General features: G+C 37.6%; 1 protein-coding gene across 1 annotated transcript in view; it reads right to left on the bottom strand.

Annotated features, from left to right (window-relative positions):
- Window positions 1-373: 373 nt before the first annotated feature.
- The window catches only part of GUCY1A2 (guanylate cyclase 1 soluble subunit alpha 2), a 124,217-nt gene continuing 104,746 nt past the window's right edge, over window positions 374-19,844 (bottom strand). Inside the window, exons 7-8 of the mRNA XM_015852224.3 lie at window positions 12,739-12,893; window positions 374-3,009 (exon numbers count right to left, since the gene is read on the bottom strand). Coding sequence (XP_015707710.2) covers window positions 2,802-3,009; window positions 12,739-12,893 — 363 coding nt within the window. The 3' untranslated portion in view covers window positions 374-2,801. The remainder of the gene's footprint in view (window positions 3,010-12,738; window positions 12,894-19,844) is intronic.

The raw sequence follows: 19,844 nt of genomic DNA, 5'->3' as shown, positions 1-19,844 counted from the left end.
TTATTTTTTCTTCTCTTGGCTCTTCAGTGTAATAGCTGAATTAGCTTTTAACCATCATTTCTCATTAAAGCATTTCCATGGATCCACCAAAATCACCCACAGGATAAACCTAGGCATTTCCTATTAGCAACTGTGAGAGACAGGATATTGAGCAATATGCTTTTGGTCTGAACCTCTTCGTTTGTTCTCATCACAGAGTACTGTGGGTGGTGAGAGAAGAAACAGAGTTTGGCCAGAGAGATTAGTAATCTGACATTAACACCTACTGAACAATGAGGATGTGCCAGTAAAGTCAGAAAGAAATCTTGATGTATTGATTCGAAAAGAAATATATTGCTAGGGAAAAAAAAAATAATCACTCCAGGGAACTGGGTAATGACATCATAACCACAGCTTTATTAGCTCAGAAGCAGTGTTCCAGTTCCCATGACTGAACTGGAACTTTGCTCCTTATATAATCCTTGCAGGTCTCATTGATGTTCACCAGAAAGAGGAAATGAACGCTAAATCCTGTGATGTAGCTAATAGATGTAAAATATCTTGCCATTTGATGCAGAAAATTCTTGAATCAGTGGTTTGGATGGAAATCCTACAACCCCAAGCCCAAGCAGTTTTCATCAAGTCATTTTTCAGACATAGAGTACAGCTGCAAATGCTGATTATCAAGGTAGGCAGAAGATAAACTCCTCCAATCCCAAGGATGCTGTATTACTATGGAAGAAATTTTTAACATCAGTGGTCCTCTGAAAAACAAGGGAATTTCTATTTAAATAATATTCATAGAATCATACGTTAGGATGGTTTGGATTGGAAGAGACCTTATAGATCATCCAGTTCCAATGCCCCTGCCATGCCCATGCAGATTCCCTCTCAGCAAGAAAACATCTTGCACAATAAATTCATGTTTCTTCTACCTGATGAAGTCTGCATACGTTCAGAATAGTCTTTTCTCATAAAGGCAGGCTTCAAAGGAAGGAAGCATAATTTTTTTTTTCTGTAACAGGATGAATTGTTCCTATCCTAATGAGAGTCAAATAGAAATAATGGAGCATTGTCATTCCCTCTGCAGAAAGGTATAACTGGATAATTTGGACACATGGAGAATCTTATTCACTAATTTTCAAAAGGCGCTTCAAGATTTGATAACTAAATCCATCAGTAAAGCCCAAACTTCTGGTTTGGATTACAGAAGAGCTGAGCTGTTGATAGTTTTGACTTTGATTTCTTTGAGCTTTGATCAGGCCATTGTGCATCTAAGCCAATTTGAAATCACTGCATTAATGTTTTCTAAAAATTTACAAGACAAGTAAAATGTTGGCTCGATTCAGTAGGACCTAAAGGGAAGTACACATAGAAAAGAAAACTGACCACCGTTACTTCTGCAAAGGAAAGCCTGAGAAACAAACACTGTCTGAAAACATGTCTACTGGGAGGACAGATTTACATCGTGATTCCTGTTTCAGTTGGTTTCACTGAAGAAAACAAAACTATTTTAAATTTAACCAGGAATTGGGCCTTTTTGTTTTGTTTTGTTTTGTTTTTTAATTATTCATTTAATTAGCATTAGAGACTGCTCTAAATCTTCAACTGGCATTTTCATTAAATCTGAGACATTATTTCCTTTCCCTTTTCAGTATTTTTTGGTCTGCATGAGATAAAGCTTTTATCCAATCCACCACAGAAGAAATTTCCAAATGAGCATCTTCAATAGCAGATAGGATTTTTAGAGCAGGAGCAGAAGTCCTTTTAAAAAACTAGAAAACCAGTACCCGGAGTGCTTCCAGAATTTGCTGGACTCTCTCAGAGTAAGGACTTCTACCAAATATTCATTTGGATGACAATTTGTTGCAGAAAAAATAAAAGACCCACTGTGTATAACAGAACTTTTCTGTTTGTTAACAGATTGTTCTTTCACATTTTGTTTGCTTTGTCCTGAAAAGACTGGAAACACAGCACTGTAGGACAAATACTGAACATTATTTTGTATTAGCAAGACAATGCTCATCTAAAGTTTAGCATAAACATCAGGTAAAGAGGTTTACCAAAGTGGTGGGTTTTTTTCTTTAAAATACTGGTTTTTCTGATGCCAAAAAAAAAAAAAAAAAAAGTCAAAAAAATGACTTCTTCCCATTTGTATAACAATAAGCTTTGATAGGTAGAATATACGAAATATACAGTAGCTTCTTCTGAAAAGCTATCTAGGCTTACTCAGCTTACAGTATGTGGAATGTAATTATCCAGCAAGTGAAATATGTATAAAAATAGGTAAAATCCCTACAACATTTGTACGAATTATAATTCCTCCTGCCAGGAAGGTTACAACAACTCTACAGTATATGTATGAAATGTTTGTTCATAAAGTTAAAAAACATCATTACCGTACTGAATAACACACTGAATGTAGGAATGCATAATCAGAACTGACTCTCAATTCTGCTTAGCTGGTGCAAATCTACAGAGAACCATCACCCTTTCTGCACAAAACAAAACCAACCTCTAATGTGAGATTTGGTTTTTCATTTTGTTTGTGTTTGTTTGTCATAAAGGGGCCAGACTCAAGTTTACTAATGAAATTCCTCTGGAAGTGGAAGTATTTTGTTTAAATGCTTTTTTCCCTATCATCTCCACTCTGTTTACCTACAGCAGTCACCCACCTTTAAAATGGTTATTGCCTGACATTACATGAAGCTTTTACTGCTTGTTCAGAACAAGGCAGTGAAATAGAAAGAACCTCCAACTCCCCTGGCATGACCCAATTCTGGGCTTGTGCTTTTTGATGAGTCTTTGATCTGCAGCAGGCCTCATAGGCTGGTCTCCCGGAGGAACATGGTGCCAATGTTGTAAGAAACTTTTCTCACTCTGGTAGACGTGATGGAGGGTTTTGGCTGCTTCTGACCACTTCTGACCTCGAGAAAGTAACAGATCCCAGGAATTTCCTTTGGAAAGTTTTCTGGAAGCTCTTCGCGGGAACGAGGGATAAAAACAAAGTTTTCTTCCTTTTTCAAAAGCCTGGGAAAAAAGGAAACAGAGACATAAAAAGCTATGAAACACAGTGTGGACACATTTCTATGGAAGAGATTGGTCCTATGTGATCTCAAATTTAAAAATGTATTCAAAGTATTACATGACATCTAGAAAATCCTTGGCCAGGATCCCCAACCAATCTACATTAAGAGCATCACCAACTTCAAGGGGAGTCAAACAAGATGACCTTTAAGGGTCCCTTCCAACTGAAATGATTCTGAGATTCTAGATCTGCTGAGATCAGCTGAGAAGAAGGCCCAAATAAACACATTCTCTGAAAACCAGTGTCAGCATTCAGAAAATCATGTACCAGAAAGAGAACCAAATTCAGAACCAAAATTGGTCCCAAAGCAGCAAAACCAGCTTCAACAAGAAACAAATCAAATCTGACCCTATCCACCGTATGTACCTGAGAATTTAATTTAGGACACCTGGTTGAGATAAAAAATAGATGCAGGCTCATGTGAGGTGTGAAGCCAACCCCCCCCCCTCCTCCAGCCATGCCATACAAATGGCACAGTGTCACAGACCCAGTGATACTCCCTGCTGCTACTTGTAGTCTTCCTCCATGTTGGAAAAACCTTTACTGGCTAAATCTAATAATTTGGGGCCTTTTCATGAAAACAGCTTAGTTGCAAAATAAAGCAAATAATCTACACTTTTCTATTTGTTTCCAGTAAGTGAAGAATTGAAAAGAACAATTTTGATGTAATAGTAAATTCTAAGCTATGTTGGATATATGAAAGTAGCCTTCATCTTTTTCTCAAGGATATTTATTCTTTCTCTCAATCAGAGAGAAACTCAAAAACATGAGTGGGAAGAACCTTGTTAACTTCAGCAGATTTTGTAATAGGCTGCTTATTTAGTGCCTCTAAAGCTGGTTTCTAGAGAGTAAACGACTGAATGAATTCTGCTGCTGGGCAAGCATTCTGGAATTTTCAGTACATTTAACGGAACTTCCTTTGTTAATTTTATTTTATTTTATTTTTTCTTTTCTTTTTGTCTGGGAGAAACCACGTGAACTCCTCACAATTTCTCTAAATACAAAGGTATTTTTTTCCCCAGCTTTTAAATAATCAGATGGCTGTAAGTCTAACCACGTTTTTGCCTTTGAACTTCTGTGGTGGTCTTTGTTTACCATATGGTTTGAGTGTCATAATCTATTTTCCAGGCCGTCAACTTTATGAGCAAAACACAATGATCTTCTTTTCATATTGTGTGAGAGTTTGCAGAGACCTCCACAGAGAAGCTTCTCTCATCTCCACAATCTCAGACTAGATTTTACAAGGAACAGATGAACTCTTAGAACCTTCTGAGCTAAAACCACAAGCTTTCACTGCAGACTTCTTCCCTGAGCAGCTCATTCACTATACAGCATCTAGACTTGCTAAAAATCAATGGTTTCTTTCTCAGAGTCCAACATTATCTGATTGTAATGACAGTTACAGATAGATAGATCTAATTCAGGGCTGGCACCGAGTTTAATCAATATTTTCACACTATTTTCCTCATAGAATGAAAGTGCAAGATATTAATCAAAGGCCTTATTTTCAGCTGTTCTATGAATTGCAGCTTGGTTGCAATGAAATTGTTTGAGATTATCAAAAGTGCCAGCAGTGAAGGGTGACTAACCAATTAGTACAGCTATTTGGAAATTTATTCACTGTGGCTTGGGATAGACTCCACATCACTATATTAGGCAATATTTGAATTAGCCTCTCATACTCAGAAATTGCTTAGCTGACCTTTATTTCAGCTCCCAAGCAATCACAGCAGGAAATAGTCCTCTTTAACAAATATTAATGGAAGCTACTTCTAATCATATTCTATGCTACTTACTTTATATGCTTGTGAAAAAAATAAAAATAATAATTATCTTAATGACTCTAATTAGAAAGGCTTTAAGCAAAATAAAAAATGATCTCTCCAGTCCTGTCCTAAAGTACAGGTTCTTTGGATTGTCTAAACATACTGGTCCTGGCACTCAGTTTCGCAGACAGTGAGATCAGGTTTCAGAAATTGCATCTCATTTCTTATATCTATGTGTATACACCAAAGAAGGATTTATCTACTTATCCTCGGTGTTTATGAGTAGGGATATTTTTTCTCCAGGAAACTTCTCTCCCATATTTAGGCTATTACCAATGTTAAAACGGTACCAACTGATGTTTGCAACCAAGAGCTACAGACCTTGCTAAGTTTCTTGTCTTCCTCTACAAGGGTATGAAGAGCCTCAAAGTATAGTTCTGCCGAGAGCTGAACAGTGCAGACTGACAGCAAGGGCAAAGCTGAGCCACATGACTAGTTCTTGCACTTCTTCTCTGTCTCAGGGGACTTACTGGTGTTAAGCCTTGTGTCTGGAAGCTTGTGGTGGCACCCAGTTCTGGTTGTTAGTTCCAACTTGCTGACCATCCTCAGAGTGCTTTGTTGAAACCAAGTCATTGTGCCTGCTTTGAAAATCTGAGAGTCTACCATTCAGCTTCCAGAAATTATCTGGTAGCTTAGATTCTACACAAAGCATTTCAAATCCCCTTTGTGTCCCACAGTCATAGAGCTTGATTTGAGGCAATGCAACCTCAATAATTCAGGAATTTGCATATAACAACTGGTCTGAAACTATTCCAAAGCATTTATCTCAGCAGTCCTTCCTGCACCACTTCTGTATATTTTCCTTAAGAGCACTATTGCAAAGGACGTTTTTATGGTAGGTTATTCACAGGGTCAGAATTCTGGATTCCACTCAAGCGTCTGGATACACAATTTACAATTCAGTGCTTAAACTGTGAGGGTCAGGCTACTCAAGCATTCCTATAAATTTCCTGGAACCAGGTCTACCCTCATCTTGTCTTTTTTGTTGATGTTTCAATGGAGGAGAAATTTCTTAAATGCTGATTTGTAGTTGATTAATTTGACAGCTTCCCCTCCTAGTGTAAAATCTTCCTGAACAGCATAAATTCTTATTCTTTTCCTTCCCGATGGAAACACTACTACTTTCATACAAAAAGATGGGATCTGAGAATCACCCCCTTTTTCTTTTCATTTTCAGGAGCGGAGGGGAGTTTGGTATGGTTTTCCATACATATATGCATTTTAGCCTCGTTATAATGAATTTACACACACTTTAAATAAAATCGATTATATGATACAATCTGGCAATTTATTTACTCAGAGTTAAAGCACCCACACAGAACTGAACATTCACATAAACTTCTTTAAGATATATAGATTTGCATAGATTGATGTTTGAGTTACATTTCATAAAGACATAAAATGGACGAAATTAAAGAAGAACATATACTGCCTTCCTAAATACAGCATACAGCAAAAAGTTCCTAGGTCAGTCTTCCTTGCATGTTATCTTCCATGACTACAAATAAAGAAAAATTATTTCTGTTCTAAGTCTTACAGTGGGAAGCTGCTTCTGATGAAGTGTATTGAACTGTCTTTACCTTATTGAGCTCCATTTATTAATTGGCAAAATTAGGAAAAGTTAATTAATGGCTTCCCAAATGGATTATCAGAATCCTCTGGGATTACTGATCTCTTCCTCTTTGTGAATGAGTGTTGGTCACTTCACTAACTGGTATCTGGTTTCACAAAATACATCAACTCATTAGTTTTCGTATGAATTATTATGGCATTAATTAGAAATCAATAGTCTGCTTATAAAATACACAATATAAGTGTATGATTTTGCTATGTAATGCTCCAAGTCAGTCTAATTGGTCTTATATGTTAGTGGCTTTGAATTTCACACACTGTTTTTGTACATACTAGAGATAAACTTGACTATGCCTGATTCTAATTTATTTCATGTTATATGTCATGGAAGTTCATGTACTGGTGCTTTTCCTTCAAGAAGAAAGAAGGGTTATAAAAGATTTAGCCCTGATTTTGTATTTAACGCATTGTATATCACACAAAATTCTGCATGGTGTCTATCACTGACTTCTAAAACCTCTATTTCTTACATACCTAAGCAGAAGTGTTACTGTGTCTGCACTCTGATCAGGACATCATAGAATTAGGCTCAGTGTTAGGATTGTGCCATCACTAGGGAAAGGCCACAGACTTTGCACAGACCTAACAAAACGGAGCTCAGGATTTGTGTGGAGTTGAGTTTATTGAATTAACTTAAACAATAACTTTTACCTTTAGTTTAGCTGTGCAGAACTGTGCAGTGTAACATCCACTGTTACATAACTGACAGTGATCTAACCAAAAGTTATCCCATGATCCTGAAATGAAAATGTCAAACAGTGGAGAAAGGAGGCCCAGAACTGGATTCACAAAACACAGTTGCTATGGGAGTGTACACTCATGGAGGCAGATGACACAGGTTTCAGGAGTAAAAGGAAATAGAAAAACAAGAATAAATCAGTTTGCTTGGATGTGACTTCTAACACTTTAATTAGACTGATTTTTGTGTCCATATATAAGCTGTGTTTCCCTTTTGTCCATGGCTAAGTTCTCTGCCCAATAATACATCTCATGAAAGCACACATGTTGAACTGTGAAAAGAAAAAGCTTTTTAAAAGGATTGTCAGAAACATAAGTTTAAAACATCTGAAAAGGTTCTCAGAGAGTAAATCCACTTACCTGCCTGTGTATAGATAAATACACAACCAGTAGGAAAAAGAACTATTGAAATACTCTGAGGTGATTATGGAAATTCATGGTGTTTTAATTTAAAAAAAAAAAAAAAAAAGATAATGACAGATATAAATACTTAATTTTAATTATGAAAAAGTAAAATGAGTTCCATGTAACAGCATAAAAATTCAAAATTTTGCAGGTTTTAATTTACTGTTAAGGCTGAGGGGCAATTCATGCAGGTGAAGTGGCAATGACCTCACCCAGCTCCATGCAAAACAAACCTTGGCAGCTCTCTGCCCTAATCACATAAGGAGGTGAGATACAGGATGACCATCTTTGCCTAAGCTCAGGTGCTGGATGTATTGCATAGCATGTGACAGTGGGAAATATCTGTATCCCACACTTGCTTGAAGTTTTGGACGTTGTGTTGAGGGACAAGGTTTAGTGAGAGCTATTGGTAATAGGTGAACGGCTGGACTGGATGATCTCTTAGGTCTTTTCCAACCTTGGTGATTCTATGAAGTCCTAAGGCATAATGTTTAAATACTATTAATAGAATTAATGTAGATGCATTATCATCATAGTATCATAGTTGTGTGCGGGTTGGAAGGGACCTTAGAGATCATTGAGTCCAACCCCCCAGGATTCGAGCCTCCTGTGTAGCAGGGTGGCACTTCTACCACTTGCGCCACAGGAGGATTTGAACCCAGGGCCTCCGGTGTTGCAACGCAGCATTGCTACCACTGCGCCACCAGGGCACACAATTATATTATATTATATTAGTATCAGATGAATATTATTATTCAAGGCTGAAACAAATAATTAAAAAGTAATTAATCTTTCTTCTACGCTGAACAGGAGGCTGAAAAATATGATTTCCCTTCAGTATGGAAAACATGACAATTTTATTCAGTTTAGGATAAAATAAATAAATTACATAAACCTATAGCTGGATTTGTCAGTCTACTAAAGGAACAGGGAATGTTTTATTCTCCTTTTCCTTCCTGGCCATCTGGTTAACAAGGACTGGTCTAGGACCAGATTCTTCAACTTCCATGCACTGCACCAGAAGTTTTACCAGTGCTATTCAGTGCTTTCATCCTACAATACTCAGTGATTCAAAGCAACCAGTGCTCTGCAGTTCTTCTGTCAAAAGACCTGTCTGTGTCAAGAGAACAAGGGGTTTTCAAAAGAGCTAAGCTTTTATGGCCAGCAGATTCAGAGCCCACTTTTGTAAAAGGCAGTCTTACATTGCTGAGCTCTTCCCCAGCAAGTGTAACTGCGAGCAAGTACACCTCAGGTTCACTACTGCTGCTAAGCAACACCATATCCTATTTATTTAGGCTCCCCTTCTTACACAGGCAGATTATGGGCTCATACGGAAGTGTTTGAAAACAATAATTGGCATTCTGATGTACGATTATCATCTGAACGCTGATGACACTTTGTAATGCATAATTTATACTGTAAAACGAAAGCTGGTAAGTATTAGACACGTTTGCACAAAGTACGTTATCGGAATTTTCATCACAGAGCATGGTAGACACAAACGCATTATGATAAATGCCAGTAATTAAATGGAATTCTGTTATTTTCATACTGATTGTGGAATTATCTACTTTGTGGAATATTGCTTCTTAGATAATAAAAACAATAAATGAGTAAATGGCAGCCCAAAATGATAAATTTAAACATTTAAAGGCATGTAAGGTCAGCTCTAAAGACATTACCGTTTGTAAGGAATTACCTCATTTGTACACAGCAAATTATATACCCATGCCAATTCTACTTAAGAAAAGTTATATACAGGCACATCAGATTATTACTTGTTTATTTAGATAGTACTGCTATATTATGTTAAAATACCCTTGATCACCCTCAGAAGCTCTGAATAATTTTGCTCTATGGAATATCTTGTAATAACAGCCCTCTCTCGCTCCCGTCTGGTTCTGTTTCCTGACTTCTCCCTATCTGTTCTCATCCTTGCAAACACTCCTGAAGTTATAGTTTGGAATAGCCTTTCTGAGTAGCTCTATCTACATTCATTTTATTTTCTCAAATACTTTCTGTAAAAACCTTGTAGAATCTTGAACAATAACTGCCTCTCATTTGAACACATTTTCTTGCTGTTTCTACTCCCTTTACCTCTAACCGTGCACTTAGCTTGTTACTTGCACTTAAAGCTCTCTGAACTGAACTTTGATCATGCAGTCTTTTGCAATAACATAACCACAACATCATTCACTTTTCCACTACCTTCCTTTTCTTGAAAGCTGAAATCAAAATTTGTAGTATTCTGGAAGATAAAATCAGACATGATGATCACATTAGGTGAAAGTTTGGCCACACTGAAAGAATCCGACTTGCATCACCAACCCAGTGGTTTCAAGATATATTCTCATATTATACCAAAATGTCACCTGATACTGCATGGCCCCTCCATGACTGCTTTGTAAATTGATTTTTGCTTGCAAGCAGCCTTGGGAATCTTTAAAGACTCCCAAAGACTGTTTTCAACAGAATCATGCAGTCCAATAATAATACAATGCTGAACTGTTAAATCAGTATATGTTTTCTATGGATTCACAACAAAATCAATATCCAAAACCATACAGTTGTAAACTTTGTGTGAAGAACTAAAGTACAATCTTGTCTTTTTGTCTTTTACTTTATTTTCACAGTGTCTACCACAAAAAAAATAACAGTCTCCCTTCATTGGAAGTTGCTACTGTTCATCAAGTTTCAAAAGCTGTCAGAATCACAGAATCATAGAATTACCCAGGTTGGAAAAGACCTTGAAGATCATCAAGTCCAACCGCAGCCTAACTATAGTACCCGAACTCCAACAACCCTCTGCTAAATCATATCCCTGAGCACCACATCCAAATGGCTCTTAAGCATATCCAGGGATGGCAATTCAACCACCTTCCTGGGGACGCTATTCCAGTACTTAATATGAAACTATTCTAGATACACCAGTTGATGCTGTGATATTAAGCAGGTTATTTTTGATTTTTCAGTAGAATGTGTAGGCTAATGTCACAAACTATCAATTTTTTCATTTAGGTCTGGAATTTCAATCCACAGGCACTCTGGTTGCTAACTGGACACTCATATATGTCTAACCCACTAGTTTTCTGTTTTTGCTGCTTTTTATGTTTTGATAAAAATATATATTAAAAAAGACATATATATATACTTTATATGCAGCTCAGGCAAACCAATAGGTTGGATAATCATAGATATCAGACACTCCTAAAATAATTACGGCTGAGAGGCACCACAAGTGCTTTCTCATCCAAACTATTGCTAAAAAAAAGATAAACACTGAATTCAGACTAGACTACTCAGAGCACCACCCAGCCAGGTCTTGAAAACAGTCAAAGATGGAGAATGCTCAGCCCTTGTGTATGGCTGTCCTTGTGGGAAAGAGTTTTTCTCCATAAGCAGGCTGAGCATCTCCTCTTTATGTCCACCGTCTCTTGCTCTCCCTCATTGCCCTATTCTGGACAGCTCATTTTTTTTCTCCTTGATGATCTCCCCATGATCACTGGAGTATGCTGTCAGTTCAAAATGATCAGTATATATTTCCTATACATTTATAGAAATCATTTTTATGTAAATGAGTGGGTTTTGTATGCCTGACAGTAACTTAGGTCTATGTTTCTCTTGCACGTTACCAGAAAATCATATGAACCTGCTTCTGCACACAATGCAAAAGTCTGTTCAGATTTTCTGCCTCTTGTTCAATTAGCTACACTTGTGTCCCTTTCCATAAATCTGACCTCAAGTAAATGGGCTCTTCAGATAAATGACATTTTATTCACTCGTTTTAATTACTTTTTAACTTTTATTTCTGACTGCTTTCTATTTTAGCATATCAGAAGATTCAATTCTTGGATGAAGAAATTCCATTTAAAACCTTAATTTACACAGACAGTTGTGGGGAAAAAGTAAATACTGAGATTCACAGGTCTGTAAAGGAGAAAAAAAAAAAAAGAGAGAGAAAGGAAGAAAGGAAAGAAGTATTGTTTGAGAAACTGCTTACAGATTTACAGCAGAGGAACAGCCTGAAAACCTGAGCAAAACTGTACTTCAGAAAATTACTTCAGATACAGAGTGTAGAAAAAAAGAGTAAGATTTAGATCTCCTGCCCAAAAACAGAGAATACATCAGTCATAATCCTAGCACAAGAAATTCTTATAGTCAAGCTGTCAAATCTGAACAATAAGGAACACCTCCCATTATTTCAGGAGATGTTCCTCATAACCTGATTTAATCATGCCTTTGCTTGATTATTTGCATAATTTCTTCAAACAGGCAGTGATTATGCTTTGCCATTTCCAGTCTTTTTTCTTATATTGAGAAAATACTTTTACCAAGTGTCTCTTTACAGTGCTAAAAAACTTTGTCTCCAAGGAAGCACAAAAACTCGGTGTCACTGACAAAATTAAAGGCTTTCTCCTCAGCCAGTGGAAACATGCTTCTCTTCATCTGAGGCACAGCATAGAGCAGAAGGCACAGACCTACCCCTGCCCTGTGGAAGTGCTGGGCCTGGGGCATCCAAGGGCATGGTTGGCCCTTTGGGTTGCCAGGGCTCACTGCTGATTCACACACATCTTGCCGTAATTCAGAACCCTCAGATCTCTTTTCCCACCCTCCAGTCTCTGGTTCCCCAACCTGTACTCTGATCCAGGGTTGTTCCTCCTAGGTGCAGAATCCAGTGTTTGCTCTTGTTTCAGTTTCTTGCTGCTGCTGATTCTCTAGCCCTTCGATTTGTCAAGATCTATCTGTAAGGACTCCCTATTCTCACAGGGAATTAACAGCTTCTCTCAGTTTAGTATCATTTGCCCACTTCTGTTACATGGTATTTTAGGTAGCAACTGCTGGTCCTCCTGTTGTGCTCCTTTGCCCTCACTGCCACAGTTTTCTGTATGTTCTGATGCAAAAGTGCAAATGAAAGCCTGAGAACATTTTGCAATTGCTCTTTCCAATTAGTATGCAACCTACTGACTTTGTGCTGTAGTTCATATGCCAAGTGAGGGGAAAGCATGCTTTAAGAACTCATTGCAAACAGATTGTAATAAAAAAGCAGCATGAAAAGCTAAGAGCACTTACTGGTACGTGGTTGGACTGACATTGATGCGACGCGGATGACTTCCTGACTCAAACTTGCTTGCAAGGGTGACATTGTTTCCAAAGAGACAGTAGCGTGGCATTCTTACACCAACAACGCCAGCCAGCACCGATCCTGAGTGAATGCCTATCCTCATCTGCAAAAACGTAAGATTTGTGTCAGTTTGTCTATTTTGTGCTGCCTGTATTAATGGCATTAGCAATTATTTACCAGCCAATCACAGCAACCCTGTCAAAGAAATAATAAACCAGAGAACAAAGAGTAAAAGAAAGTAAGCTCCCCATTCCACGAACTCAGATCAGACAAACATGGAACCTTTTCACTAAAAACATTTTTGGCTGCTGCTTCTGTGCCCAGTGTTCTGGAGACTACCACAGTCAAATCAGGAATCACAAACAGAACAGAGCCAAATAGCCAAGTGTTACTGCAATATCAGTAAACGCAGAGGGTTTGTCACCAGTTCTGATGCAGGCATTAAAACAAGACCCAAATTTTCCCAAGCTGGCAGAAAGAACAGTAGAATGGATGAATATGGTACATTTTTTCCATAATTTTTCCCCCCAAAGGGCTAAGGCTGATTTTCTCCCTTTGACAAACAGATATAAGGCAACAGTGAAGATGAGGAAATTAAGGCACCAGTGATTCTAAAAATCATTTCATCCTTCCCAAAATAAGAAGGTGCAAATCTGTCTGAGATGTGGATATCACACTGACCTTAAAAGCTTGGAATTAGCCTCCAAGTTTCCTTTAGAACAAATGCCTCCAGGGATGGGTCATCCACAACCTCCTTGGGCAACCTGTTCCACTGTTGTCACCACCCTCTGTGTGAAAAACTTCCTCCTGATATCTAAACTAAATCTCCCTTGTCTCAGTTTAAAACCATTCTCCCTTGTCTTATCACTATCCACCCTTGTAAACAGCCATTCTCCCTTTGCTCTATTCAAGTACTGGAAGGCCACAACAATGTCTTCCCCATGCCTTCTCTTTTCTAAGCTAAACAATCCCAGTTCCCTCAACATTTCCGCACAGGAGATGTGCTCCAGCCTTCTGATCATCAACATGCAGGAAACAAATAATAAAACAGAGGATCCAATGGAGACTGAATGGGTGACTTAATTATATCAACCTATACTCCATCAGTTCCTTTGACTTATTCAATTCACACTCATCACACTGTGCTTTTGTCTAATAATCTTTATTTTTAATGACTGTTAATGACTGCCCAAACACAAATAAAAAATAAATAAAATTACTATCTTGTTAGCTTGCACACCAGAATATACTGTCAAGAAATCACTCTCAGCTTCATAACCCTGGAGTTTTGGAAGTTCTATGAACATGTGGGACACCATGTTATTTCACTCCCTATAGCTCTTCCCATGTGTCCTAGACTTTTATCATATAGCTAAGCACCCTTCTCATTTTGTTCCTCTCTTACATGCTACCAGCAGTAGGTACAGCATTGTGTTTGCTATACACTAAGCCCGTGCTAACCTAAGAAGACATTGTTCTGCATAGTGCAATATAACTTTCAGCAATCCCACAGGCTCCCAGTAATGCTGTTGATTACAGGCTAGGATTAAAAAGTAAATAAATCTGTGAACAAACAGCACTTGAGTTTCATTGAGCTTTCAAACCTTTACTATAGTTTGAAAGGCAGCTGCTGAAATCCCTCAGATACTACATGCTACTGGTCTGGGAAGCACCCAGAAACTTGCTTTGGCTATAAACATATATGCAAATCCACTGCAGCTACATTACTTTGCAGTATTTAGGACATGAAGATTTCCAGCTTTTTCACAACATATTGTTCCATTACAATGGAAAAGGGTGGTCCTGTGTCAAAAAGTGAACAAACAGGTCTCCTGAATGTTAGAGAGATAAGGACAGCTCCTGTCGGTACCTGCCCACAGCAAAGGAGCAGACAGCCTTGCTCACACAAAAGTACAGCTTTCAATGAACAATAAAGCACTTATTTGCAATGTCTTGATTTTTTTGAGATAGGGGAATTAATTATGTTGTACATAAATTTAAGAGCACAGCATGCTGCCTGATTCTTCCACCTGTACTCTGCATGTTCATTAAAGCGTCACAAATAAACCACTCACTGTGACCTCTTCTAGGGTACATTCGGTAACATCTGAACAAGAAAAAGCACTAGCTTTATTTTGAAGTTGGAAAGAGATGAGAATATATAGTAGACTGGAGGGAAACCCTGGTAGCAAATAAATAAATAAATAAAATCAAAAGGCACTTATAAAGTAAAATTAACTTTTACAGGCAAAACATATAAGTTGTTGATGATTGGTTTTCCACTCTTTAAGAACTTCTTTTTACCTGTTCAGAAAATTGCTTTATCATTCAGGACTTAAATTGATAGAGGACTTTACTCAGGATCTCCGAACAGCTGCAAAACTGTTAGGCTGTCATGTTATTGATTTTGATCAATACATGTCCTCACACAACCCAGATAATGTATTAAAATTCATGTTTACCTTCAGTAAAAACTGAGACATTTCATTAAAAGTCTTTAACATTCTCTCTCTATTATGTATGTTTTGAGAAGTAAACAATGTTCCAAACTTTAATGAAACCTGAAAATTTATTATTTTAAAATTAATCTTCAAGGCTTTTATGTACATGGTGCTGTGCAAAAGTGTCTGCAGATCTTGGTTAAGGGCTTGCAAGTTTATTTCACAAAGTTTATTTCACGCATGTTAACTAAGAAGAGGAAGGACATCAGATGTGTTCCCTGACAGGTGACAGCGTGAAGAATTGGATGAGGACATGAAAGTGAGGAATTATTGTTTCTGGTGAAAGGAAGAACAGGAAAAAGACAAGTCCATGGGTATCTTTCTCTTTGTCTGACAGTAAGGAATATTTGATGCTAAAAAATGCAAACAAACTTTCTCATTACAACTTTCTTGTTCATCTTATATGTAATCCTTTTTCTGGTAAGCCCAGGGCAAAAATGCATTTCCAAAAACATCTCTCTGTAAACTTTATTTCAGAGATTTCCAGAGCCAAAAGAAATTCTTCTTTTGTAAAGGAAAGGTGTTTGTTGCTGGCATTTCCTCCCCAAATATGAACCATGGTAACATTTCCAGGGAGTGGCACTTGATGCAATATGCAGTATGAGTACGTATCCTTCCCACCACACACAGAATAGGACCTTAATAAACAGTTCTCACACTCTGAAAAACACATTTCAATGCTTGAAATAAAAGTCTCAGATTGCCTGACAGGTGAATTGCATCCATATGGGCTCAAAACCCATCTTCATATAGCTGTCTGCTTAATGCAGAGACTGCGCTGAAGAGGTAAGGGTGGGCTGGAAGTAGGTGACACAGTTTCAGCAGCAGCAATCCTATACGCAGCCAGCCTGGGGGATTTCAAACCTTAATAATGTGACCAGCTGGCAGCTGCTCAAGCTTTGTGCTGAGCCAGTAGCAAAGCTCAGGCAATATGAAGCAGGATGTGCAGGGAAGTATTTCCAGGCACATGGACATCCCAGACCAGCATTTAAATCAGCAGCATCAAAGCATTCTGCTGATCGTGATTTTGGATATCAGTTTCAATAATCATAGAATCACAGAACTGTGTGAGGTGGAAGGTACACTTAAAGGCCATCTGATACAACTTCTCTGCAAGAAACAGGGACATCTACAGTTTGATCAGGTTGCTCAGAGCCCCATCCAGCCTGACCTTCAGTGTTTCCAGGGACAAGGAATCCATCACCTCAAGGCATCCATGCCAGTGCCTCACCACCCTTAGTGTAAAAAACTTCTTCCTTGTAACTTATCTGAACTTCCCCTCTTTCAGTTTGAAAAAATAAAACTCCATGTCCAATAATATACTTGTATTTCTGTACATTTCCATTTCTCAAATCATCACTTTCTGCCCTAACTTATTGAGCAATATTCAGTGTTTGGGTTTATTCTGTCTCTGTAGTCACCTTAGAGAGTCACCTCTCACAGCATGTCTTAGGTATTGGTCCGTGACCCACTGCCAGATCCTTTCAAATAGATTCTGTAAGATCTTATCTTCCTTAATATTTGTAGCAACTTCTAACATCACCGCTATCTCTGAATCTCAACATATGCATTACACAGGGATATTTATTTCTGAAATGTGTTACTGCAAAATATACTATTCAAAGCTTCAAGCTCTAAAATCAGGGCACACACTGGTGAGTCGAGCTTTCTTTCTACTCCTTCAAAGAACTGCATGTTGACAGGACCGACAGCTATGCCCTGACATATGCTTTAGTGTGGGGGTTATCTGTATTCTTAGATAGATTTATAAATATCACAGTGTCTTTCTGGAAAGGGACATATGACAGCATAGCTCACTATAGAATTGTTGCCAAGAAACAGACCTGCTCAGAGGAAAATTTAGATCATTTCAAATTTCACAAGGTGTTCTATTGAACAAAACTACAGGACACATTTCCCCTATATTTGAATAACACTGAGAGAAATGAACATGGCTTTTTTCTAATGAGAATTCCCTAGATTTCTTATTCATAGACTTATAATTATTTAGCCTGTCTGAAATAAGAGACACAGAAAATTATACATGGAAAAAATAGAAAACAATAACGAACTAACACAGATTGAATTTCATTGATCAATAATTCTATCAAATATTTATTGGGTAAAGAAATTGTAGTTTGCGTGAAGGATACAATTACTTTTCCAGTGTGATCAACACTACATATGTACTTTACAGGGCCGTGGTCTTTTCCTATGGCCATCTCCACTGAATGAGGAACAAGCAACTGCAAAGTATGTCTTTGTAAATCCTCAGATGTGGATAAAATTTATTTTCTCCTTCCCTTATGTCCTTCTGCTATGATCTAAGGGAGCCTTTCTTTGAGCGGTGGTTGGATTAGGTAACTTCCATGGTTTCCCTAACACCAATTTTATTACATGATTCTGTATTTTATGTCCCATAACAGAAAATTTTATCACTATGAGTGCTTAGCAGCAGCCTGATGTATATGATTAGATGAAGTAAAAATCAAAGACAAAGTGTAAATTGGGGGATTCATTAGTTCCAGCCTCAGGTTTATGTGGAGGCAAGTTTTTTGGAGTCAGATTCTATCCTAACACACCATCTGAATTGATAACAGGATTTTTCAAGGGTTTGGTTACAACAGAACCTAAAATGATTTAGTACAAGAGGTTAATGTGGGTTGAGAAGGATAAAGTACGTACATGAGAACTTACAGCATTTTGAACAGAGGAGTAGGCCCTATGTCCACCCCCTAAGACTCCAAAGAAGAGAACAGCAATAATATGCCTCATAAAGTGCTACTCCCTCACCAACCAAAATGTTGCATTTCATTATTGATACAGCATTTAATCAAAAACATTATCTTTTGTTTTGCTTTTAATCATAATTTTCACAGCAGGAATTTAATTACTATGTGAAACCGTGTGTTCAGGCACTTCAAAAAGAACTAATCATTCAAGCAAGCCCACATAGCAGTGGAGGATTTTTCCCAGCCTCCTCTCCACTGACACCCAAAAAAGACAAAAAAAATTATCAGAATGTTCTGTTTGAGCCTCAGTGTAGGAGGACATCTTTGTCTCACAGTGCCATCATATGACATACACCGAATGGATTGGGTGATATTTTAATGAGGATGAATGACACACGCTCAAAATATTTAAGGGAACAAAAAAAAAAAAAAGAAAAAAACCAACCCTCTATGGTAAAATAAAAGTTGGGCAAAAGAGTTTTAACCTTCAGAAACAGTCTGCCATACTTTTGTTCATTTTTTCATTTAAGGCAGATTTCAGCTAATTCCGACAACCTTGAAGTCAGTAAGGGAGTAAGGTAGCTTGTTTAAATTAGATTTCTAGACTTCTTCCAAAGCAAGGAGATAAATAATCTCAAGGGAACACTTCTTCATCTTCCAAAACTGGCACCTTAAAAGGGCTGGAAGAATCACCCCTGGAGATGCTTAACTCTTTTGGTGGAATAGAGAGGGGCTCTCAGTGGTGAGTTTAGTTTGAACACCTGACACATGGACAGCTAAAGGTAAGTGAAGTGCATCCAACTCTGAGAATGAGGCTTAAAATGAGCTACACTTCTGTGCATAAATGAACAAAGAAATAGATTCTGACAGAGAGGGCACTGTTAGAAGGTCACTCTACGCATATAGAACAGTAAAGTTTTCTTCAGCTATTTTAACTTAATGGTCTTTGAATTCACTCTTTGTAAATGTAAAGGGAAATGAGCTTGCAATGGAAAAGCCCTACTTTGTCTTTTGATCACAGTATTTGCTTTTACACATTGATGAAACTCATGATCTGCTTTGAGAAGACCTTTAAAACCTGTAAGCAACAATCTGCTGCATAGCAGATTTAAGAGCTACAGAAACCACTGACGTATAAGAATCTTGTAGTGTTATTATTAAAAGCAACATTATCCAGCCTACATACAATAATGACAAGTCTTTATTAAGAAACTAACCAAAGGCATTTACACTGTTAAAGAGAGCTAAATTGGTGCCAATGTCATTTAAACCTTTATCAATGCAATATGTGCTAATAACTTTTTCATAATTGCTACATATTGATACAATAAAAATTAAAAAAAATTACTAGGATCCCATTCTTGCATATAGATACAGGAGATTGCACAGAAATAATTAAAAGTTGTTCATAAGGTGGTGAAAGGGATACACCAGTTCTTTAGTCTACTCTCAGTCTTACACACAATATATGCAATTAAATGAAGACAATTACTGGAGTCAAATCCACGTGTCCTCTTTGGAAATGCAGTATTCATAAATTCTGAAAACTGAGTGACTGAAAAAATACAGTAAATCAAGGAACGACTAAGTGGATGGTAAAATGCTAATAACACCCCAATCAGTGTATAAGGAATGCTTAATGTTCTAAGTTATCATAGCCAAAAAATAGTTCACTTCCTTATTAAGAAAGATGCCATCATCACAAGGATTTGAATACTAAACATCTAGTATGATCACATCCTCTTTCCTGTGCCTAGCTAGAGGATAAATTAGCTCTTGAGTACAGGAGGCTTCCTTGTGACAACAGGAGTCTTTGTATAC

This window comes from Coturnix japonica, chromosome 1, assembly GCF_054131305.1.
Source record: "Coturnix japonica strain WE chromosome 1, WE-NBRP24, whole genome shotgun sequence".
NCBI classification, from domain to species: Eukaryota; Metazoa; Chordata; class Aves; order Galliformes; family Phasianidae; genus Coturnix; species Coturnix japonica.
Note: the sequence above shows the minus strand (reverse complement) of the source record. Positions and strands in the feature narration are given on the sequence as shown.